The sequence below is a fragment of the Sturnira hondurensis genome, unplaced genomic scaffold, assembly GCF_014824575.4.
Source record: "Sturnira hondurensis isolate 20B ecotype Veracruz unplaced genomic scaffold, ASM1482457v3 Scaffold0006413, whole genome shotgun sequence".
Taxonomy (NCBI): Eukaryota; Metazoa; Chordata; class Mammalia; order Chiroptera; family Phyllostomidae; genus Sturnira; species Sturnira hondurensis.
In genome coordinates, this window is record NW_028079044.1 from 43,161,856 (window position 1) to 43,185,771 (window position 23,916).

At 42.4% G+C, this 23,916-nt stretch overlaps 1 protein-coding gene across 2 annotated transcripts in view; it reads left to right on the top strand.

Annotated features, from left to right (window-relative positions):
* The first annotated feature begins 5,798 nt into the window (after positions 1-5,798).
* The window catches only part of FAM91A1 (family with sequence similarity 91 member A1), a 37,922-nt gene continuing 19,804 nt past the window's right edge, over positions 5,799-23,916 (top strand). The window contains exons 1-15 of one of the 2 annotated variants that reach the window (XM_037048485.1): positions 5,799-6,113; positions 9,104-9,188; positions 10,153-10,304; positions 11,973-12,030; positions 12,682-12,749; positions 13,281-13,346; positions 13,605-13,652; positions 14,844-14,934; positions 15,508-15,570; positions 19,052-19,158; positions 20,669-20,707; positions 21,206-21,318; positions 21,746-21,861; positions 22,692-22,804; positions 23,155-23,241. In XM_037048485.1, coding sequence (XP_036904380.1) covers positions 6,042-6,113; positions 9,104-9,188; positions 10,153-10,304; positions 11,973-12,030; positions 12,682-12,749; positions 13,281-13,346; positions 13,605-13,652; positions 14,844-14,934; positions 15,508-15,570; positions 19,052-19,158; positions 20,669-20,707; positions 21,206-21,318; positions 21,746-21,861; positions 22,692-22,804; positions 23,155-23,241 — 1,278 coding nt within the window. In that variant the 5' untranslated portion in view covers positions 5,799-6,041. Of the gene's footprint in view, positions 6,114-9,103; positions 9,189-10,152; positions 10,305-11,972; positions 12,031-12,681; positions 12,750-13,280; positions 13,395-13,604; positions 13,653-14,843; positions 14,935-15,507; positions 15,571-19,051; positions 19,159-20,668; positions 20,708-21,205; positions 21,319-21,745; positions 21,862-22,691; positions 22,805-23,154; positions 23,242-23,916 lie in introns of both variants that reach the window. The other variant, XM_037048484.1, reaches the window with a different exon arrangement.

Genomic DNA, 23,916 nt, shown 5'->3' on the forward strand with positions numbered 1-23,916 from the left:
ACTGTACACCTATTTCTGAAGAGTCTAATGCAAAAGATTGGATGGGCAGCTTGGTCTTTTAGTCTGGCGTTCATTCCCTTTACTTTCAGCAGAGACGAGGGTGTAGAAATATTTCTCCAAATGAACAAAGAGCCAGTGCTACAGGAGAAACCCAGTTCTTCCTGCCCACGCAGCAGAGACTCACAGATCAGCAAGTCTGTTAGCATGCAAGCAGGGCTGATTGGTGACTCTTCTCAGAAAAGAGACCGGGCCTTGCTGAGGTGGGGATGAAAAGCAGGGGCCCAGGTGACAAAAGGCAAGGGCAGCAAGAACATCAGGACCCTTGTCCTGAGGACTTACATTGTCGACAGGATGGGGTGAAGAAGTTGCATGTTGATTGATGATTAAAGATAGTATCAGCTTTCTGGGGGGACGTGACTACCCAAATGTAGGTATGAGTCGGGGGTCTGTTAGCTCAAATCCTTACCTTGCTCCAGACTCTATTTGTTCATCTGGTTGTGAAACAGATACATGAGAGGAGGCAGTTGATTCATGTTGAGCGAGTTACCCAAAGTTATTTATGGGCTCTTCCTGTACGCACTAGGGGACTCCCTCATAAAACAGATAGTGACCAGAAGCAGGCAATTAACCAAAGTTGTTTTATGGGCTTCTTCTTTGAGTACCATGGGCCCCCTTTCCTTCCCCCTTCTAGGCCTTGGAATGAATACACAGTTTCAAGGCGTTCTTTCCCAGATGGTGGAAATGATACATAGAATGTCAAGGACTTCCTGCCTCCCGTGTTAGCATGGTGATCCTTCTGATGCTGGAACACCTGGCGATATTATCAGCCAGGCTCAGGACTGCTGAGGCAGTGGGTGAGACATGTCCCCCTCTTCCTTCCTGCTTCAGTTCACCACCTATCCCACCTAGCACAGGTAGGGTGGTGTTCACAACAGACAGTGTCCATAATGGGCAATGGGAATTGTGGGGAATGTTGCCCCTGAGAGAGTTTCTGCCGTGCCTTAGCTGGGCGGCCAGGATCAGCTCCTGTCCTCTGGGAAAGGGGCTCTAATGCTGTGGGATTGTCCACATTTTCCAGAGAATCCCCAAATCTGGATTTTTATGAGAATTCTGCTCCGTCTGCTCCATCTGTTCCTTCATTCAGTATTTATTGAGTGGCTACTATATCTTGTGCTAAGCCTGAGGACAAAGCAGAAAACAAAACAGACAAAAGCTTCTACCTTTGGGGCACTTCCAGTGTCATGGGAGAGAGAAATAGTTCTAAAAACTATGCAAATTATTATATACATAAGATGGCAATAAGTGCTAGGAAGAAAAGTAATGCAGGGGAGACAGCTGAGGCGGGTGGCGATGGGTTACAGTTTTGAAGAAGGTAGTCAAAGAAGACTTAACTGAGAAGGTGACATTTGAGAACTCAGGTGTCACATAATTACTTCACCCATTTGATACACTCAATGGTATTTATTGAGCACTTACTGTGTGCAAGGCATGGTTCTGAGTAGTGGAGAGAGACTGATGAATGAGGTGGACAAGGTCCTTTTCTCCACGGAGATTATATTCTTAGGCAGCACACAAGAAACCAAACAGGATAAGGTCAGAAGTGACTCCTTGCAACAAAGGCCATAAGGAAGGTAGTGGGTTAGGGAGGAGGGAGAGAAGTGGGTAGGCCACTTAAAATGACAATGGGTGGATTGGAGGAAGCCTACTGTGCAAAGGTCTGGGGGAAAAGCCTGCATTCAAGGCCAAAGGAACAGCAAGTGTAAAAACCCATTAGGTGGGAACAAGGTAGGCCACGGTATTGAACATCAAGGGACGATGAACTGGTTCCTAAGACAGAGCAATGCATATGTATTAGGGAAACCCAAGGCCAAGGTCCAGCCCAGGCAAAATCATGAAACAGATAATGTTTCCAGTGGCTTCCTCGCTTTTCTTTTCTCTAGATGCCGTTTCCTACTGTACAGGTGCTTCTCTGACCTCATTTAATCCCCAAGCTCTTTCTCTTCAAAACTTGCTCTCAGAAAAAAGATGTGATTGTTCATGTGTACTAAAAAAAAAAAACAAAAGAAAACAAAAAACCCCCAATAAGGCTAAAAAGCTATTATTCTTCCAAGGGGCATTTATATTTAAATCACAACGATTTAATTATAAAATGTAATGCAGCAGCCCTTGGGGTGTTGGGAGTATTTTATTGCTGGGGGAGTATATTAATTTCCTGTGGCTGCTGTAATAAACTACTGCAAACTTAGTGGCTTGAAACAGTACAAATTTATTATCTTAGACTTCTGGAGATCAGAAGTCCAAAGTGAGTTGGCAGGGCTGTGACCCCTTTGGAGGCTCTGGAGGCAAATCTCTTCCCTTTACCAGCTCCAAGAAGCTACCCACATCCCTTGCCTGTGGCCCTAAGTCACTCTGACCTCCGCATTCCCGTCACATGTCCATCTTGGGTTCTTGCCCTCCAGCCTGCCTTTCAGAAGGACCCTGTGATTCCACTGAGCCCAGTCAGAGAGTCCAGGATAATCGCCTCATCTCAAGAACCTTGACTTAGTCACATCTGAAAAGGTCCTTTTGCCGTGTGAGGTGACATAGACTTGGGTTCCAGGGATTGAGGCATGGACATGTGGGGGGTCGTTATTCCCTATAACACACANATGTGTACTAAAAAAAAAAAAACCAAAAACCCCCCAATAAGGCTAAAAAGCTATTATTCTTCCAAGGGGCATTTATATTTAAATCACAACGATTTAATTATAAAATGTAATGCAGCAGCTCTTGGGGTGTTGGGAGTATTTTATTGCTGGGGAAGTATATTAATTTCCTGTGGCTGCTGTAATAAACTACTGCAAACTTAGTGGCTTGAAACAGTACAAATTTATTATCTTAGAGTTCTGGAGATCAGAAGTCCAAAGTGAGTTGGTGGGGCTGTGACCCCTTTGGAGGCTCTGGAGGCAAATCTCTTCCCTTTACCAGCTCCAAGAAGCTACCCACATCCCTTGCCTGTGGCTCTAAGTCACTCTGACCTCCTCATTCCCGTCACATGTCCATCTTGGGTTCTTGCCCTCCAGCCTGCCTTTCAGAAGGACCCTGTGATTCCACTGAGCCCAGTCAGAGAGTCCAGGATAATCGCCTCATCTCAAGAACCTTGACTTAGTCACATCTGAAAAGGTCCTTTTGCCGTGTGAGGTGACATAGACTTGGGTTCCAGGGATTGAGGCATGGACATGTGGGGGGTCGTTATTCCCTATAACACACAAAGTGATATTCTGGAGTCTGAAATTAAATCACCAGAAAGCCCCATACTTTCAGGTTGTTTCTGCTCACTACATTGGGGTTGGGTTTTTCTTTTTTGGGAATTTCAGGAATGAAACAGTTCCGTAGTCTTTTTGAAGGGCACCTTGCCCAAGCCATTTGAGTAATTTTCCGTAGATGGGGTTAGTAAAGTGAGACAAGATTGTATCTCACTGCCCTTGTATTTTTGAACACATGGTTTACCCACAAAATTCATTTGCATGGAAGCTCTGGGAAATGCCTTCTAATACTCTGCAGTGTCTGACCCCTCTGGAATTTGAAAAGCAAAGGTCTAATGAAGCAGAAATACCAGGGACCTGAGTCAAGGACCTAAAAGGCTGGTCATTGCTGTTTGCCCAGAAGGTGCGATGACAATGAGTGCTGCCTGTGGAACCCAGCAGCGGCTGCTGGTGCTCTCCAGTGTGGGAGGGAGCCGTCCTGTTCCTGAACTCTCCAGCAGAGCCCTGGGTTCACCTGTGGGCTCTCCGAAGTGCTTTGTGTTCAACCTCTCAAAGACAGGTCACCTTGGGGGAAATGAGGCAGACCAGTACCTTAATTAGCACCCTGTAGTGCATAAACCAAACTGTCACCATAGCTTACCCTGAAGGGTTTGTCATTTGGAATCTTCAAATATGTAGCTCTGACCCATTACCATTTCCTCCTCCAAATTCTGCCTTTCTCAGCTACTCACTAAGTCACAGTCTTTTCTATTTTGATTGTTTTTTATTCTACCTACTGAGTCAGAATCTTTCCCTGGTCAACTTTTCAAGGGCTTCTTTCTTATCGATTCAGCAGGCATTCATCTCCATCACCTCCCGTCTACTTCCATAGTTTTTGATGTGTCCACACTACATTCAATATTCGTCAATAAAAGAGATGATTTTAGCAGGCACCTGTTCAACTGTTATAATAAGATAAAATACTTATTTGTAGGGACTTTAAAATAATGTTGGCTTTTACTTTTGTTGTTAAGGTGTATTAAATCAAAGATAGACTTTGGAAGAATATGGGTTCTAAAGTTCTTAAAACGTTATTTATGGAGGACATTTATGTCATTGACTTTAAGTGGACATTGCCTGAATTGTGACGGGTGGCAGAAAAGCTCCGTGGGAGCCTGAATCAGGGTACTAAAAGGACGGCTCTGGCATCAGAGAACTCTGGGCTTCAGTTTGGCTCCATCACTACCACCCTGTGATCTGGGGAGCAGGTTGGGCAGCCCTGCCGAGCCTGTTTCCTTTCTGTTAAATCCGAGTAGGAATGGTGGTATTCCTTCATCAGAATGGGAGGAGTTACAATCTATTGCAAGACAAGGGCTTTCTGCACAGTAGGCACATAGCCAATGTACGTTGAATAAATGTCTCATGGTCAGAGTTCTGCTACCTTTAGCTCTGATGACGAGGGTCTGTAAACCACAGGGTTGAAAGCACCTAGTTGTGGACTCTTCTAGTTGGATAACCTAAGACCAATACATCTATGCAGGGCAGTGTGGGCCACATTCGTTTGGACTCAGACAGTCGAGTTCCTGCTGTGTGTCAGACTGGCCAGCTGCTGAGATGTGCAGGGTGGCGGGAGGGAGGGGGGAGGCATGTGTTATAGAAATTCCTGAGTATACAAGTGTTGATGTATAAAAAAAACCCCAACATTGTTTAACACTGAAAAATCATTGCAAAAATACTGAACTTGTCTCTGCTCACTGTTAGTAACAATGGTCATGGGTTTGCTAAGCCAGTGTAACAAATTGTGGAAGAAATTGTTCCCAAACATCTCACTAGAACTGAAATTAAGATAGGGCTGGCTTTCTGCCTTGACGAGTGACTTTGGAGGCATTTGTCTGGATAGAGCAGAAGAAAGCAGTAACCAAGAGGCTGCGTACAAGGTTCTTTATCTCCTGGATTCCCTGTGGGCCTCCCTGCTGGTCAGCACCAGCTTGTTTAAAATTTCAGCTCCCCGAATCTCTCTATATTTTAAGAATTTGAATCTTTGTTTGAAGTAGATCCCAAAGTTTCTCTTCCACACGATTCAGCTACTACCTGGAAGGGATAAAGATCACCTTTGCTCTGCTACCTCTCAGCTTCTTGCTCAACTAGGGTCCTAAGGTGGTGGTGCCCAGAGGTACGGGTGTGGGTTTGCTATACGGAAGCCCTGGGGGGGTGGGGCGGGGGGGGCGGCTCAAGCTGTTAACACTCTTTGAAGCCAGCTGTGGCTCCTTCTCAAGTCACTCCTGTCATCGCCTGCTCTTGGGCCTTCTAAGGTCACATTTTGGGGAAAATACGTTGTCCAACAATGGCAGTGCAAACCCAATTGCCTATTTTAACTCATCCCAGAGAAGGACGAAGGGAGACGAAGGACTTGGGAGGGGTGGGGGTGTCGGTTACTGTAGTACCTCTGGCCTCTACCTCGTAGCCCCGCCCCCCGAAGTGTAGGGGGCGGGACATGAGGCCAACCTGGCGGCCCGTCCCTCCGGCTTCGCGCCAGCGGGCGGAAGTGACGTGGACCCAAAGCCATTTCCGGCGGGGTGAAAGTAGGAAGAAACTTGAAGCTGTTGTGGCTTCCCTGCAGCCTGTGTTTGCAGCTCCTGTGCCCCGTGGCCCGGGCCGCGCCGAGCCGTCGGGAGCCCTGGCCATGGGGCTGTCCGGCCCCTCGGCAGCGTGAGGCGCGGGGCCTCCCGTGGGCTCCCCTGACAGGCCGCGGGCGGGCAGCGGGAGGCGTCGTTCCTGCCGCGGTCGTGGGCGCCGCCGGCCCGGGCTCCGGGCATCATGAACATAGACGTGGAGTTCCACATCCGGCACAACTACCCCTGGAGCAAGTTGCCGGCCAACGTGAGGCAGGTAAGGCCGCAGCCTGGGGCCGGTGCCCCGTCCCCGCCGTCCCCTGCTGGCTGCGCCCCCCGGGGCGGGGCTGATTCCTCTCCTCTTGTCTCCCACCCTTCCCCTGGCGGGGGTCGCGGGAAGCCCGACCCGCAGCTCAGGGATGAGGAGGGGAAGGCTCTGGGGCCTCCGAGGCAGGATGGGGCCGTGGCTAAAAGGGATGGGATGTTATACGCTGGACTCGCCTGGCGCCTTTGCCCGAAGCCTCCACTCAACCCTGCACTGGGCTGGGCGCCTGCGACACGGAGGTGTAGCACACTGACCTCCAGACCTTCGGGACGGGGGGATAGGGACGAGAAGCATGTGAGTACGTTACAGGTGTCTTAAGTCCCTGGGTTATCGTGCCTGTGGGCGCACCGAGGAGGAAGTAAGACATCGTCCAGGGAGTGTCGCGAGGATGTGTGCAGGCCTTGACACTGGGTCTTACGGATGAATAAGCGATAAGAGGGGATAACGATTTTCCAGGGAGAAGGAAAGTCATTTGCAAAGGCTCGGACGAGTGGAAGCGCGTTTCTAGAGGAGAAACGGTACAGAAATAACTTGGGAGGTGTAGACGTAGCGATCTGTTTGGGGCTGGGGCTCCGTGAGTGCGTGGGGGTCGGCAGCAGGGGAGGCTGAAAAAGCAGTCAGGGCCAGATTTTGAAGGGGCTTTGTGCTTGGTTTTGTTGGACTTGATCCTCATGACCGGATTGGTTTTTCAGCAGAAATGGTTTTCGGTGTTTGAGAGTTAACTCCCAAATGCTTGAGTTGAACTTTACTTAGTCGTTTAACATAGTTATTGAACACCTGCTGTTGTGCAATGTCTTCTTGTACAAGACAGACTCTGCCTTCATGGAGCCTGCGTTTTAGTGAATAAGAGTAGTAAGTGAGTAAGTATGTACCATGGCAGGTGGTGTGAGAGCACGTGAAGGGAGCAGTGCGGGTACTTGGGGGGCACCGTTTCTGATGGTAGACGGACCTTCAGGGTCCTCCCATTCTGCTTGGTTGAGGGTGAAATTCCGTTTTCCGCCGGTGGGTGATAGGCAGTTATATTTGGGAAATTTGGGATGGTGGTGGCGACGGTGTGAGGATATTACTCGTGCCTCCTCTCCCAACTTGGGGACTTAGTTCTAGGAAATGGAAAATGGAAGGTTTGGCAATGCATCGCGTAACAGAGAAAATGTCTTTGCTTTACGATTTCTAGAAAACAGGAAAGTACAAAGATAAATTTAAGAAACTCAGAATTCTTGGTTGTCATTGCTGCCCATGTGGCATTTTATCTTGACCCAGAAAAAGAAAAAAGTCTACACTTGAGGGAATAAGTTTCTCTTGTTAAGCGTGAATGGAGACTTTGGTGGACATGTCTGCCCTTTACGGTTTTGTGGCATATGTGAATGCAGTTGGAAGAACCACAGTCCTTTTCTTTGTTTCCATTTTTTCCTCTGCTCCTCCTTGTATAAAAATAAATGTAGCATAATGGAAGAAAGCTGGATGACTCGATTATGTCCAACTTGAATAACTGACCTTTATTACTAGTAGAAATATTTCCTAAACCTTAGTCATGACTATTAAAAATAATCACAGAGCAGTTAAAATTAGGTACAGATGTGACATTAAATTTTTAAAAATTGGTAAGATCAGTTAAAGAGATAGCATTAGAGCTAGAGGAAACCCTTTAAAAGTTTTACAGAAAGCCTTAATGTTTTGAATCCCCTAAATATCTTCAGACTTACCCTAGCTTTGGTGCTACATGGTGATTGGTAGAATAGTTTCTCTGTAATGAACCTTAGTCCTAACTATTTGTAATGTTAAAATGGCTAAAAATAACAGAAGCACATACATTTTGACCGTAGTGTGAGTTGGTTTAACCTATGATAAATAATCTAGGAAGAAAGATTTTTTGTTTTCTCACATCATCTCTTTTTTCTTAAAACACCACCTACCAGTGGTTCCAGTTATTTGCCAGTTTATGTAGATGGTGTTTCATCTGTTTTGTGAAGATTGCCTTGGGTAGAGTATGTGTTTGGGCATTTACCTTGGCTTTCAAAAACCTATGAGTAAGAACTATAATAATTGAAACCTCTGATCTTTATGTCATTAGTCTCCTAAGATGTCTAATTTTATTTTATAGCATGTTCGAAAAGATCATACCTAGTAATTACAAGGGGGATAGCAGTCACGTATTAAATTAAGTTTATGGTAACACAGTGAATGTAATGTTGACTGTAATCAGGCAAATGTATCTTTTGCTTTCATGGCAGCCCAACTTTGAGCTTAAAACATTATGTGCACAGCTAGGAAGTGTTTTGATTATTAAAATATATTGGAATTCTAAAGTTGTTTAAATGTTTTCTAAGAGACCATAGGATGATGTTTTAAAGAAGGAATCTTAAATCTAGAGATGTACATTTGAAATGTGTATTCTCCAGAAATTTTTATCATATCCTTCAGCCATAGATAATTATCAGGCAGGACTCTGTCCTCAATTGCCATTTTTAAATTTAAATAAATGTAGGCACAAGAAACCATCCATCCATCCATCTATTTAACCAATACTCATAAGTTGGGGACAGTCAAGAGGAAAATCTTTATAAGTAGAATTTAGCACTTTGTTAACTTACATGAAATTATGCTCTCAAATGGCTATTTTATTTGATATTAAATACTTTAAGTAATTTTATTAAGTCCTTTTAGAAAGGTAGACTGAAAATAAACACACTGAAATTTTGCTCTAAAACTATAGCAAAAAAGTCTTATAATATATAAGAAAGTCTTCTTTATTCAAAGAAGAAGAAGAAAGAAGAAAGAAGAAAGTCTTTATAAGTCTTTAAAGTCTATATAAGAAGAAAGTCTTCTTCTTTCTGGAAATTAGATAATTCAGAGTAAAATTAGGGGGCGTGGTCTTGTAATTTAATGGGGGAGGGAGTACTATAGTTTAGAAGCTATTTTAAATCTATTTGAAATTTTTTTAGAGTCTTGGAAACGCGCAGAGAGAATACGAAAAGCAGGTTGTCCTGTACAGTATCCGCAATCAGCTACGGTACAGAAATAACTTGGGTGAGTAGAGACATTTTTACATTGAGGTAGAATCGACTGTTGCTGAGTTATCATTTTTGTAACTCTCTCTTCAGTACATATTTTATAGTTCTGAAATTATTCCATGTGCAGACTTTTAAGAAATTGTACTGGCCCATCCCACCTAAAAGTTTGCATTAGCAAATAGAGGTTTTGGGTTTTTTTTAGAGTGTTGTCAATAGATTTGCTTTACTTTTAGAATATTAATCTTGATTCAAATGCCCTCTTTTTACTTTAGATACAAAACTATGCCAGAAAGGAAGTACATTATTTCTTAATAATTTTTGACTTTGAGTTTTGTTTTTGTCTCCACAGATTTTCCAAATAATATAACTTTAGTGAAAACCCTTTCTTTAATAATTGGAACAATTTTTAAACATAGTTATGGTCATGTTTTAATATTTTGGTTTTTTTGTTGTTGTTGTTGTTGTTTTGGTCAGGTTACTTTGATTAATCTATTCTCTTGTCCTTCTAGTCTTCCCTCCCATTTGCTACATTTAGACATAGCATTTCAGAGATAGGCATTCTTTTTAAATTTACTCCATAGAAGTCAGATGTCTTTTTACATTTAAATCACAAAAACCAGATAATTTTTAAAAATAGACTTGATTTCATAGAAAACTGCTGTTCAGTTTGGCTATCTTGCAAAGTGACATAGCAAGAGATTGAATGTTTTATACCTTTTTGGGATATGTTTTATGCTCACTTTGCTTTTGGTTTGGTAAGAATTATTTCTCTACTTATCTGTCCAAAATACTTATATATTTTGAAGTCTGTTTCTTGTGATATAATTGTTTTTTCCCATTTAGATTATTTTATTCATTCTCTTCCAATTTATATAGTTTTAAATTATTGGTTTGTAAAGGATTTCTCATTGCATTTATAACTACATGTAAGTATAAGACACCTGAAAAAAAAAACTGGCGAATTTCTTTCTTTCCCCCAGTTAAACATGTCAAGAGAGATGAGCGCAAATACTATGAGGAACTACTAAAGTATAGTCGAGACCATCTCATGCTGTACCCTTATCACTTATCGGATATTATGGTCAAGGGCCTGAGGATAACACCATTTTCATATTATACTGGGATTATGGAGGTGAGTTTACAGCGGACCTGAACCACTGGGAATGGGATGGGACTACGTGTTGGGGACACTTTGCAGATGGTGGCCAGCTCTGCTGTTCTCAGCAGCATTGTTTCTGAGTTTACAGTATGAAAGGTCTGCTGGTTACAAGCTAACCGTTCTAGCCACACTTGTACAAATAGTTGTCATTATCAACATTTCCACGGTGGGAACATAGCTTTTTATTCTGTGTTCTTGAAAGCCTGTTTACTCTGTGCTATTGTCACATAAATTGGTCATTTATGTTAGCAGAGTTTGTGTAACATTTATTGCTTTTAGTGTGATTAAGGTTAAAATGGCGGGTAACAGAACTGAATGTTAAGCTCAGAGAAACTTAATGTACTTAGCTGTTTACTAACTGTAGTGACAATAAATGATGGCACAGGCCTAGCATTGTATACTGCACGTGTCAGAAAAAGAAAGCTGCTTTCGCAGCCCTGGCTGCCAATCTTTCTGTAACTATGAACTTCCAGATGGTAGCCTTTGCCAAAGGCAGTTTTTTGTCCTCTGTTGAATACGTGTAAATACCAGTTATACACTTTTCGAAGCTGGGATTTCTATAAAGATTGGCGATATTTATCTGATATTCATTTGCTGCTTAAATTGTATTTGAGTGCTACCGTTTTGTGCTCGCTGGCCACATTAGGAACACTGAGAAGCCTAGAACTAAAGGAGTTGGGGACCTCTGCTAACAGTGACCTTAGCTCCCTTTATGATGTGGCTTCCTTTACAAAACTTCCCTTTGCTTATCTCCTTAAGCCCCTCATTCATAGGCACTTCTGCAGTCCTCTGTCTCCCATGTCCCTATTTTGGAGGAAATGCAAAGTAAGCATGAGACCTGACAGAAAGCCTAGGCTTCTGTCGGTCTCTTTCCGGAGAACCAGAGTAGCAGGGGCAGGTGACTGCTGACCAGTGAGCAGAAGAGTTGTTGCTGTCTCTGACTGTTTTTCTAGTGGTGTCCACAGGTTTGGGGAGATACTAGAGGGAGGTTGTGTCCCATTTGCCAGCTTTCAACTGTATCCACGTGCTTGCTGCTGTCTGGTTTCTGTTCTTACACCATTGGCTCTAGCTTTTGGGTTGAAAATGGGTCATATCTTCCCAGTAACAGTGGGTTTACTATTGGAAAAAAACAGATGGGAGTTGGAAGAAGCCAGATACTGAATTTAACTCTGCAGCTGATGGGGACTCCTAGGAGCAAAGATGACTGAGTGGTTGAACACTTTGTTGGTAGTGCATGTCTTAGGCGTGTGCTGATGGAGCTGTGACCCATTGTTGGGCCTTTCCTCAGGGTGAGAGTCTGGGATCAGATATGAAGTGTGGCGAGGCTGGGATCCTGAGCTCTCAGATTACATAGTTTCCACAGGGCAGCAGTTACAGGGCAGCGGTCTGGGGTTCATACATAGAGAGGGCGAGGAGCCACCGAGCCCTGAACGTCTGATCTTCAGTTACAAGGCCACACGTTGAGGCCACGTGTGAAGTGTCACGACGTGGCTTGCGTGCTTCAGGTTGCTAAACTGATCTCAGTGCTTCGTGTAATAATTATTGTTCCTCTGTTTGGCTTAGAAATATATGTACATTTATGCATATTTTTATCTAAAGACATTTTACACTTAAAATTTTTTATTTTTTTCTTTTAAAAAGGACATTATGAACAGTGAGAAAAGTTACGATTCATTGCCCAATTTTACTGCTGCTGACTGTGAGTACTCAGTTGGGCTGAAGGAGGTAACATTCTGTGTTGTTGTGCGTGCGTGCTGTGTGTCAGTATTGCAGTGTGTGTTTGTACCTGAAACACATGAAAGATGGGAACAGCAAGCGTCGCTGTTGACAGGAGTTTTATTGGGTGATGCAGATCAAGTGTAAGATTTAGTCTAAATGTTTTGGAGTGTGAGAATCAGAAAAATGAAACTGGTCTCTATATTTCTAGAGAATGAAGTTCTTCCTGGTACTTGGGCTATGTTGTGTAACAAATGAGCGAAGAAGAGTTGTATATGATATTTTTACAGCATGATGTACACTTGTGACTAACATAATTTGTTAGTGTTATATTATGCTTATTTTATGCTTGTTTGAAATGTGACACAGTTCTGTTATATAAGAAGAAACTTTTGCTGAGAAGTACACTTTGACTTCCTGAAATTGGAAGGACTTCTGCTTTTCAAAAATACAGTGTTAGCCTGAATTCATCTCTCTGTTTCATTACCTTGTATATTTTATCTTCTTAATTTGATGTTGCCAACCAATAATCGAAAGATGAACAAAAGCCAGGGTTTTTTCCCTAAAAGACTACAGGTGTGCTGACATTTCAAGAGGTATTAAAAGTTTTTAAAGGTCAGTCTCTTTCTTTCAGGTCTAAGGCTTCTTGGCATAGGAAGGAACCAGTACATTGACCTCATGAATCAGTGCAGGTCATCAAAAGTAAGCCGGGCACTCCCCTCTCTTTCTCATGTCCTGTCCTCCTTAGCACAGGCTGATTAAACTTTTAAGTGTTAGAAATAATGATTTGTAATTTCCCTGATCAGGTAAAATATAGTTAATACAGAAATAGTACAAAAACTCCTTAGTGTTCTCTAGGCTATGGTTTAAGTGATTATTTAATTAAAACAGTTGAAGGCATAAAATATGCAGCTTATTTTTAAAAATTAATTTTGTTCTGCTGGTCTTTTTTCTTGCTCATTTTGCTCCCTGAGTTTATTTAGTGAGTAAAATAAGTACACTTTTCCAAAAGCAGGATGTTCTAAAAACATCCTGGGTTTGATTTTAGTTTCTGGATTTAGATCCAAATTTAATGATTAATCTTTTTATGTAATTTATTTTGAAGTAATGTGAGTATGGTCCTCTCCATACTCAAATTTAAAAAGGTCTTAGCCTGTTAGAAACAGTCTTTTTACAGGATTGAGAAAAAAGAAAGTAGTAAATTTAGACTGATTGCCAGTTGTACTGTTGCAGAAATTTTTCAGAAGAAAAACAGCCCGTGATCTTCTCCCAGGAAAGCCCGTGGGGATTGCCATAGAGGCGTGGTGGGTGGTGCAGGCTGGATACATCATGGAAGATGACATAAAGGTAGTTGTCTCAAAAAGGAGTTTTATTTTTAAAATTATTGTAAATTATAGTTCTCTAAGTTTTATTAAAAAGGAACACTGTTTGGTTTTCTCGAAGAAAATTAGACAAATTCAGAATATAAGATTATCTTAGTAGACTAGAATTGGTGGGTTCCCAAGATGCTCTTTAATAATGAGGGAGACCTGACTTGGTTCATGTACCNCCATAGAGGCGTGGTGGGTGGTGCAGGCTGGATACATCATGGAAGATGACATAAAGGTAGTTGTCTCAAAGAGGGGTTTTATTTTTAAAATTATTGTAAATTATAGTTCTCTAAGTTTTATTAAAAAGGAACACTGTTTGGTTTTCTCGAAGAAAATTAGACAAATTCAGAATATAAGATTATCTTAGTAGACTAGAATTGGTGGGTTCCCAAGAGGCTCTTTAATAATGAGGGAGACCTGACTTGGTTCATGTGCCGTCATCTGGGGATGTTAACTAGAGAGCAGTTCGGGGAGATTGGTGTGATGCTGCAGCCTCCGACAGTCGCACTGGCCGGCACTTTTAAGCACCTGCCGTGTGCTAGGTGTGCCTGGCACTGTTCCAGTGCTTATACGCTGTCTCCTTGGATGCTCAGAACAACTCCTGAGGTGTGTATGATTTGTACCCCGCTTCACATATGAGGAAAGGGAGCCCAGAGAAAGGACGTGATGGCTCAAGTTGCAGTAAAGGGCCAGGACTTCAACCCAGGCAGTTTGCTGTAGAACCCGAGTTCTTAATTTCTGTGCTACGTGCTGTACTGAAGCGAAAGATGCTTTGACTGGGTGATCGTGTCAAAGTGAAGGGAAGTGGTATTCCCAGTGGTTGGGCCGCATTTCGCATGCACCTTGTACGTTGTAGAAGAGACGTTGGTGCCCGGGAACAGCGTGGGGGATGGACAGGGTCCCTAGAGACCTGGTCCTGTGTCTGGGGGGCTGAAGAAATGTAAGTGAGCGTGTGGACTTTTGCTTTGTGTTTTATTTTACCCCAGAGGACAGATACAGAAGTGGGAGGCTCAGAAATTTTGCTTAAGTGTAAGCCCTTCCTAACAGAGGTGCCAGACTGTGTCCTGAGATAGTAAACTTCCTCCTCGTGGCAATCACGTGCAGTTAGAATCAGCTTTAGTTTTGAAAGTTCGGAATCACAAATGGGTCAGATTTCAGTTCGGGGAAGATGAATAAATATTGGTGTTTATTAGCGGACATTTACTTACCACAAGTAGTGTTGTTGATAGTTGCTTTGTTCTCTAAGTTCTGTTGGTAGCATCTTTCGGCACCTTAATTGATGGTTATGTGCGGAGCCTCTTTGTTAGAATTCTGGAGTGAAAAATGAGAAAAGTATGTGGTTCTGGTTTAAACATGAATTGATTTGAGAAGACATGAATTAGTGAATTTGGACAGAACTTAATTGAAAATGTTTTGCTTTTCTTAGATATGCACTTTGTCTGAGAAATGCGCCATCGACAGGATCATCGATGCAGGCCCACAGCTCGCCGGATCGCTAGATCACAATGTAGTGCATAGTAAGTGGTTAGTAGAACCGGTCCTTCTCAATGTGAAAACGTGTTCGAAGCCATTACAAATTAGTAGTAATTCTTTACTAATTAGGTAAAAGTAGTAATGTTTCCTAGAGGCATGTTACTGTGTGAAATGTGACCATAGTCCATTGTTTTCCTCTGTGGCTATAATTAGTCACATCCACTAGAAATTTATACAAATGAATCGTAAGAAAAATACTATAGTTTTGAGCATCTGAGGGAAGCTCAGATTTGAAAACTAATTCTTTTGTTTTACTCTTTTGTTTTTCACATGGCATTGAGTTGCAGGAATCTTCTTATTTAAAATTTTGTTTATTGTTGTTCAGTTATAGTTGTCCCCATTTTTCCCCATTGCTCTCCCCTGCCCTACTACCAACCCTCACTTTCACATTAATCCTTTCCCCTCTTGTCCTTGACCTTGGGTTCTTTATACGTATTCCTTGACTTGACCCTTCCCTTTCTTTACTGCCATTTACTACAGAAAATCAGGAATTAGTTGTTTGTTTGTTTTTTTTTAATTAGTATACTGTCTAAAAGAAGGTATTTTTGCTTCTATAGGTTTATATAACAAAGGATTTATTTATCTGGATGTACCAATATCCGATGACAGTTGTATAGCAGGTAAGTGCTAATATTTTTCAGTGTTTTTTTTTTTTAATGGTTCTAGGTACTGCTTATCACTCTAGTAAGTTAGACACAAATCATTCTAGGATCTTTGATGTTAGAATTTTCTGAAGAAGGAAAGACATTCATAATCTCATAATTCTGTAATGTATCTATGGTGGTTTTACTTAAAATCCTTATTTTCATTTTTATATTATTTGGTGTATACACAATATTAAAATAATAGAAATCTAAGTTAAATTTATCACAACCCTGAATCCAATTATTGTGAGTTTATGTCACTGTTTAGCGCATCACAGTTTTTACGTATATTCAATAATATCACAGAGTTGTATATTCTCCATTTCCACTGATCTGTGCCTTATATTTCATGTCACTGCCATCTTTTTTGTCTTCCTCTCTTCCCTCCTCTTTCACCCTCCAATTGAATCAGTGTTAAGGCTCTTGTATATTTCCTTCTAGACTTAGGGGTATATTAGGTCATTAACTCATCACCCTGTTGCTGGTCATTTAGATCATTTCCAGTGTTTTGCCACAATAGTGATGTTGTTAACATTTTTAGACACAGAATAGAGCTTTTTCCTCCTACTGGGGGTCGTTTCTTTTCAATTTGTAGAAGCACTTGTTATATTTAGGTTATGTGTTACAAGTATGTATTGCAGCATATCTTTTCGCTGTTTTTCTTGTTTGTGGTATCTTTTACCATACTAAGATATTTAGTATTTGGGTGATCAAAGTGTCAAAAGGTTCCAGGGAATGGCCTTACTATTCATAACTGACTGGTGGGTGGTGGGGCTTATTCCCGAAACGCTCCTTCATGTCCTTGTTGCATCTTGATGGGTTATCATGCCCTCGTGTGTCCCGATCTTCCTGTTGGCACGAGTTGATGATGCTTTAACAAGGCATTTGGAACCATGTATGGACGTGAATTCTGTTTTAAACTTGGGCATACTGGTTTTAAAATTTGGAAGTTTTGACAAGGAATTGATTTCTGGCAGACAGAGGTGATAGTGGTGTCCTGTCATCCCTGGAAGACAGGAAAGCATTACTGTGGTCCCTACTCTTACTTAGAAACTCACATTGACTCATCGAGATCCACCTGAAAAGACTGGTGTTTGAGTCGCTCATTTCGGTCCATTTTGATGGTTCGAACACTGACTCACGTTAACACTGAGTTTTGAAGGAAGCATCAGAAAAGGGCTGAATGGATGGCTTTGCATTGCAGTGCCCTGTTCCTCCATGCTTCAGCCTGGCAAGTTTTGGTGGTACAGACAAGACCTGTGGTATTATAACTGCTGTCTACATGTTGCCTCTGGCTGTCCCCCAAATTGGCATAACCCGTGAAAGGAAAGCAGTTTGATAACATGGAAGCGTCAAATTCAGCACAAAAGCCACCTGATGGTGATTTCAAAGGAAGCAGTCCCCATGTGCTTGGACAAAAAACAAGTACTGTGGGTGGTGGAACAAATAAATGTGGGGAGAAAATGCTTCGGAGAGAATAATCATGGAAGGGTCTGTTACTAAATAAAATACATTTAGCCCACCATCATCATACTTAACACTTCACTTTTTGTTTATTCTGTCTTTTATAGCTTCTAGATTTCTACTATGCTTGGGTGGAATTCTTCTAGGACATACAAGCAGTCTAAAAGTTCTGTAAAACTCCAATCATGCATGTTTACAACTTTGGTCTTGAACGTATTTTCACATTTGATGTGAAATAAGGGTCCAACTTGGGTAACCAGCAGCGTTTGGGTAAATGGTGGCGTGTTTTTCCAGTAACTCACTCCCACTGGGTAGAAGCACAACTTCCGCCATCCGTGAAATCTCCCTCTGTTTGGATTAGTTCTCATATCCTTTTTTCTTCACGTGCATTTATTCTTAGACCCTGTTATTATTACTGTAGTGACTTAGAGTAACCTTTAATATTGGCTGCAGCCAGGCCTTCCTTGGGTCTTTTCTTTATAACTTTCTCGGCTATTCCTAGCTATTTTTCTTTATATTTATTTATTTTTATGAAGATCTTTTGAGTAGGCAAAAATTCTGAATTTACAAAACAGTGTAAAAACACCTCCCACCTCTGTTTCTAGCCAAATGATTTTTCGCCCAGCAGCTACTGTTAAGATTTTTGTATGTTCTTCCAAAAGTATACTAAGCACATGGGCCTATGTAAGTACCTGCAGTAGTCTGTCACTTGGTAAGTGTTCAGTAAATGTTTGTTACTACTAATTATTACACAATTGATAGTGTAGGGAAAGGACTAAATACATCAAATATGGGAATCGTAAAATATTTCTGAAAAGGGACCTTTGATCATTAAAAGTCTGTGGCTGACTGGAAATACGGGAAGCACAAGCTGAGAGAATGATGTGATCCAGATATGAAGTGAATAACCTGTCCTGACATGTGCATTGTGGGTTTTCACGATACCTTCCTGTTCACGATTTTATCTTCTCTGTTGGGAACGATGCAGGTTTGGGATGCAGTTAGATGGTATTAGGGTCAAAGGACACAGTGACACCCAGATTCTGCTATGACTACCGGGGGTGTCCAACCTTTTGGTGTCTCTGGGACTCACTGGAAGGAGAAGAGTTGTCTTGGGCTGCACATTAAATACACAGAAACAGTAACGAAAACTGATGAGCAAAAAAAAAGACTAAAGAAAATTTACGATTTTGTGTTGGGCCACATTTATAGCCATTCTGGGCCGCAGGTGGGCCGTGGGTCGGAGGCCCCAGCACTCTGCCTTTGCAGAGTTTTTTCAAAGGCGATGTGCCCAAAGGCAGAGGAAAGCGTCGTGTCTCTTTTTCTGTCTGGGCAGAGCGCCTGGACCAAAGAGATGGAAACAAGTGCGAATACACTTTCAGGTGGAGAGCAAAGATTGGGCAGTCTCTTGTGCTGCGGAAGGCCTTGACCTTCTTCCCACTGAGGAGGAGGACACAGTATAGAAAGCCCCTAGGAGGAGATTATACCCGGATTGCTGGTGAACTGGGGGTGGCAGCCACACCCGTGAATTCCCCTCTTCTCTGCGTAGAGTGGGGACGAGGGGAGAAAGGCAGAGAGCCAGCGCTTCGGTGCACCTGGTCTGTGTGGGGCCCCGCCAGTCAGTGTGCTGTTCTGCCGCAACCTGGTGCCCGCTGCTGCCGTCCCCATTCTGAAGCAGCCCCTGTCCCCTTGCATTCCTGTCATGACGTGTCCCCAGCACCTCCTCTGCCTCTAGTGTGGAGAGGTCCTTGGGGATTACATTGCTCTCTGAAGAATTTATGCTCTGCTCTGCCGCTGGAGTCTCTGTAGGCAGGGTTGATGAGACCCTAACTTTGTTAGTTTTAGAGAACTTACTGTCAAGTGGATAAAATAAGTCAGAAGCTGAATTCAGTATTTTAAGTTAGAGGTTTTTCTTTTTGAATAGATATTTGAATTATACTTTCTTGTTTTATAGAATTATGTTACTGAGAAAAGTCTATTTTGTTTATTTTAGTTCCTCCTCTTGAAGGTTTTGTGATGAATCGAGTGCAAGGTGACTATTTTGAAACTCTACTTTATAAGATATTTGTTTCAATAGACGAGCATACTAATGTTGCAGAGGTAAGTGTATCAGCATCTTGTGAAATAATTTTTTTTAAAGATTTTATTTATTTATTTTTAGACAGAGGGGAAAGGAGGGAGAAAGAGGGAGAGAAACATCAGTGTGTGGTTATCTCTTGCACACCCTCTAGTGGGGACCTGGCCTGAAACCCAAGCATGTGCCCTGACTGGGAATTGAACTGGTGACCCTCTGGTTTGCAGGCTGGCGCTTGATCCACTGAGCCACGACAGCCAGGGCTTGTGAAAGAATTTAACCTCAAGATTATAAGTTGAGGTTGTGTGAAGTAGTTAAAACTATTTCATGATACGGTGAAGATGTTTTAAAATTCTATACCTGGGTAGATCATGGACTATTAATATATTTAAGTCACTATTCTGCATTTATGAAATTTGGTAAATAACTTTTTATTAGGCCTTACAGTCTTGCACTGCATAACACCAAGAGAGAGGGGCCGCATTTATGACAGTGGTCCCATAAGATTATAATGGAGCTGAAAAATTCCCAGGGTCTAGTGGCCCGGTAGCCTTCCTAAGGCCATACGCGGCGCAGCGAATTCCCGTTTGTGGGGGAGGGGTCCGGTGCACTTCCCACTGGCTGTTCCCCTTTCTACGCCAGTGTTTCTCTGGATCCACCCTTGCAGTCCCTTGTTACAACTGTGAGATGCCCCTCAGCAGTAACCATTAGGGAACTTTGAAGAAGACAAGTTTCCTACTTACAGGCCTTGGAGCACACAAGGCGGGGGGAGGGGAAGGGATGTCTAGGGAAAAACCCCGAGTAACCCAAATGCTAGTTACTCATATTAAGATCTCCAAAACATGACATCTAGCTCAAATGGTCAGTTATGGAAATCAAGATCTAGAACACTGGAGTCTCGGGGGCAGGGGGAGGTGACCTGGCTCTTCAGTCCCGGGGCTGGCAGTGTGTTCATTCCAGATAGCCTTTCTCGAAGGGCAGGCCTCTGTCATCAGAGCTTGAGTCAGGCGCTAGCATTGCCCAGAGAAAGCCCCCTGGAGGGCTTAAACTACAGTGAGTGGGTGACGCAGGTGTTTGTGGCGATGCGGGTGTAAACAGGCCTCCTGTGCTGCCGGCAGCGTGAAAGCCCGGCCCGGGCGTACAGTGGTGGGTGGTGCCGTCCAGGCCCTGTGATGTTCGCACAGCGCGGACTCTGCTCCGCGGACTCGATTCCCATCTCAGTTCCCAGATGGTAGCCCTGCCTGCAAGCATGGTGTGACTCTTTAGTGAAAGGTTGTTCTAGGAGTGTTCTTATTTTAAATGAGACAGAATTAAAGAGGAAAGAATCTTATGTTGTTAAGGTCACTCCCTGAATTTCTACTACTCTAAGCATCCTAAAGATAATGGAAAGAAGAAAGTTCTGATTTCAAAATTTATTCAGTCTTTCAATTATTCATAATTAAAAGTTTTGCTAATTATGGTTAAAGTTCTACTGCAACTGTGTTAATATGCTGATAATTCTAAGAATGTCACACAGTTTTTAATTTCATTTTCCAGCTTGCAAATGTGCTTGAGATAGACTTATCCCTTGTTAAGGTATGTAATTTTTATACTCTTTTTACTTACAATTTAAATACCGAATGGATTTTATTTTAGGTTTTTGTTTTGATAAGCTCCTGAGGAATGGAGGCAGTGAGTTCCTTTTTAGCCGTTGGAGAAGTGCGCACAGTAAAGGGGTGCTTACGGGACAGGCAGGAGCAGGATAAGGGCCGCCATTAGTACTCCACCCCGAGGAGTGAACGGCAGTGCCCACACTTCTCTGCAGAGCAGGAAGCAGACTGAGGGGTGTCTCGTAATGACATAATTAAGGCAGCAACTCCTCCACTGGGGACAGATCTAGGGAGGGCCAGGCCGGAGAATTGCATGCATTTCCTCTTCTACATGAAGAATCGGCGTACAGAAAATTGTTTTTCTACCTACAGGGTGAAAATGTTTGAGGATCTGTAGGCGTAGTCTGTGATGATATTTTGTCTACAAAGATTCTGATGTCTGGTTTATTTGAAATGCTCATTTCCTATATGTATTTTTTTTCAGAATGCTGTTTCAATGTATTGCCGATTGGGCTTTGCCCATAAGAAGGGACAAGTAATAAATTTGGATCAACTTCATTCATCATGGAGAAATGTTCCATCCATAAACAGATTAAAGTAACTCATTTATTTAGTATGAGATCTTAGAGTTTTCTTTTTAGAAAATACAGTTTCACATATAAAAATTTTACTTATTTACCATCATTTGAAGTGAATCCTATATATTAGTGTTTTTTAAAATTTTATGTGTGGTGAGTCTTTTTTAGAATTGAGGGAAACTAAGAGCCCCAGAAAAAAACGTATACAACATTTCACATATACGGTAATTTTAAAGGGCTCTCAAATTCCTCGAAGCCTGTCTGTAGGTCTTGGTTATGAAGCCTTGTCCTGTGAGGGCACAGCATTTTGGGGCTGCATTTCCATTTCAGACCAGCGTATAATGGTTTAGATAGGTGTTTGCAATTTAAGTTCTGACTTCACTAACTACTTTTGTGTAAGATCACGAATAAGATCTCTAAAAAGTGAATGGTTTCTTCGTTACCAGGAGTACTTTAGATCCACAGAAGATGCTCCTGTCGTGGGATGGCGGGGAAAGCAGGAGTCCTGTACAAGAAGCCTCGTCCGCCACTGACACTGACACGAATAGTCAGGAAGACCAAGGTTAGCGTGCGTCAGTTTCACTGGGCGTTTCTCTGCAGAGGAGGCATGCGTCTGCGCGTATGCTCACAGGGGAGCTCTGTAGGCTTAGTGACCTTACAGTTTGTTCTAGATTTCACTCGTTCCATGTGCAGTCTTTTCGTGCTTACCAATATATCGGGCACTGTGCTAGATCTTAAGGGTATAAAATTGACAAGAACATGGTACCTTCCTTCTAAGAATTAAGTCTAGGGAGAGAAGGCATTGTAGCGGCAGAATCCACAGCAAAGTGAGAAATGGTACGGTGTGGGGAGCAAAGAGGAAGGGCCCCTCACTACCTAGAGAGGTTTGGGAAGCCTTCAGGGAAGAGATGATAATTGGACTAAGAGTGAATAAGAGCTAGCTAGCTGGTGAGGAAGGAAGCCATAGCACGGGCTAAGCACAAAGGGTTAGGGCAAAGCCTCGGAGATGAGGAGCCGCACCTGGTTTATGTCGAGGAGGGAGGAGCAGAGCATGGGCTCCCAGTGCTCCCCCAAGGAGCTCTGTTACCTGGGCCAGGTGACTTGTGTGAGGAAGTTAGGCTGCTTGGTACTGTTGATCTGACAGATATCAAGACTTGGTTAATTATTGCTTTCCAAGAGCTTGGCTACAAAAGTGAGTGCCTTTAAAATACATTTTTTAAAAAACTTTATGTCGGTGATGAGTCCTGGGACCTGTACGTTGACAGTATGGCTTATGCTTAATTATGTACTTTCTGATTATTAAGTGAAGCTGAAATGAAATAGTTTTTCATTCTAAATGATAAGCAAAGAATACTTTTCATTTACTTAATTTTAAATTACAATTTTTTTCAGCAGACACAGCCAGTGTAAGCAGTTTGAGTTTGTCTACAGGCTATACAAAGCGTATAGCGTTTCTGTTTGATTCGACTCTCACCGCCTTTTTAATGATGGGAAATCTTTCACCAGTAAGTTGAATTCTTGTTTAAATATAAAAATGTTTAAAACAAAGATTAGATGTTAAGTGATTCAGTGCTTCTGTATCTTTTTTTAATATGTCACTAGATCTGATCTTGAAAATACGACTGCCTTTGATTTATATTCCGTAGAGGAAGAAAGTAACTTTTATGTGACGATACCTTTGTAATTGGAAGAATAAGCCCCTCTCCTCATGCACCTTGAGTTTAAATGTGTTGGGAAGCATAATATGAATGTAAGACGCTATGCTCAGCATAAAAGGAGACCTAGAACTTGAAATTACTTGTATAAGACACTACGATATATTTTAACTTTTTTTGCTTTTGCTTCTTTATCGCAGAACCTGAAAAGCCATGCGGTCACGATGTTCGAAGTCGGCAAACTCTCAGACGAGTCTCTGGACAGCTTCCTTGTCGAACTAGAAAAGGTAGAGCCGGGTTGCTTGTCAGGGGCTGCTCGTGCACTTGGAGCCTTTTCTTGCTTGATAAACCATCAACTAATGATTTATGTAGGTTTTTGGTGCATTCTTGCTCATTCCTACCTCATTCCCCACCTGAATACTGTGGTAGTCACTTAGCTTTAAACATACTGAGTGGATGAATGAATTTTGTGACTTTAAAAATGATTTTTTAATCTCATCTAATAGCATGATTTGATATAATGAAGAAACAGGGTATAGAAATCTTAGTCTAGGTTGTGTTTTTCTAAAATAGCCTTTAAATTTTATTTTTGATCTATTTATTTACTTTGGTATAACTCTGTATGATTTCCTCTTAAACATTTTCATGTAAAGTTTTTGTTCCACTTATCTGAAATCTGGAACAGTGCCCCCGGTGTCATATTTCTGTCCCCTCCCACCGTCCCTCTCAGCCTCTTGGAGACCCAGCAGTATTGCTTGCCCTTGACCTCCCACCCGCTCTCCTGGGAGGGCAGCCCTGGCTTCCCTTGGCGCTAAGTCTTGCCTGCCCTTCGGGGTTTTCCCTTCCCTGGATGTTTAGTCCGTCCTCTGCTGTTCGTGCAAATGGTTTGTGTATCTCCTCTGTTTCTTGACTAATAATACCTTTCCTGTTACCCGTGACTAATACCGTGTGGCACCTTTTGT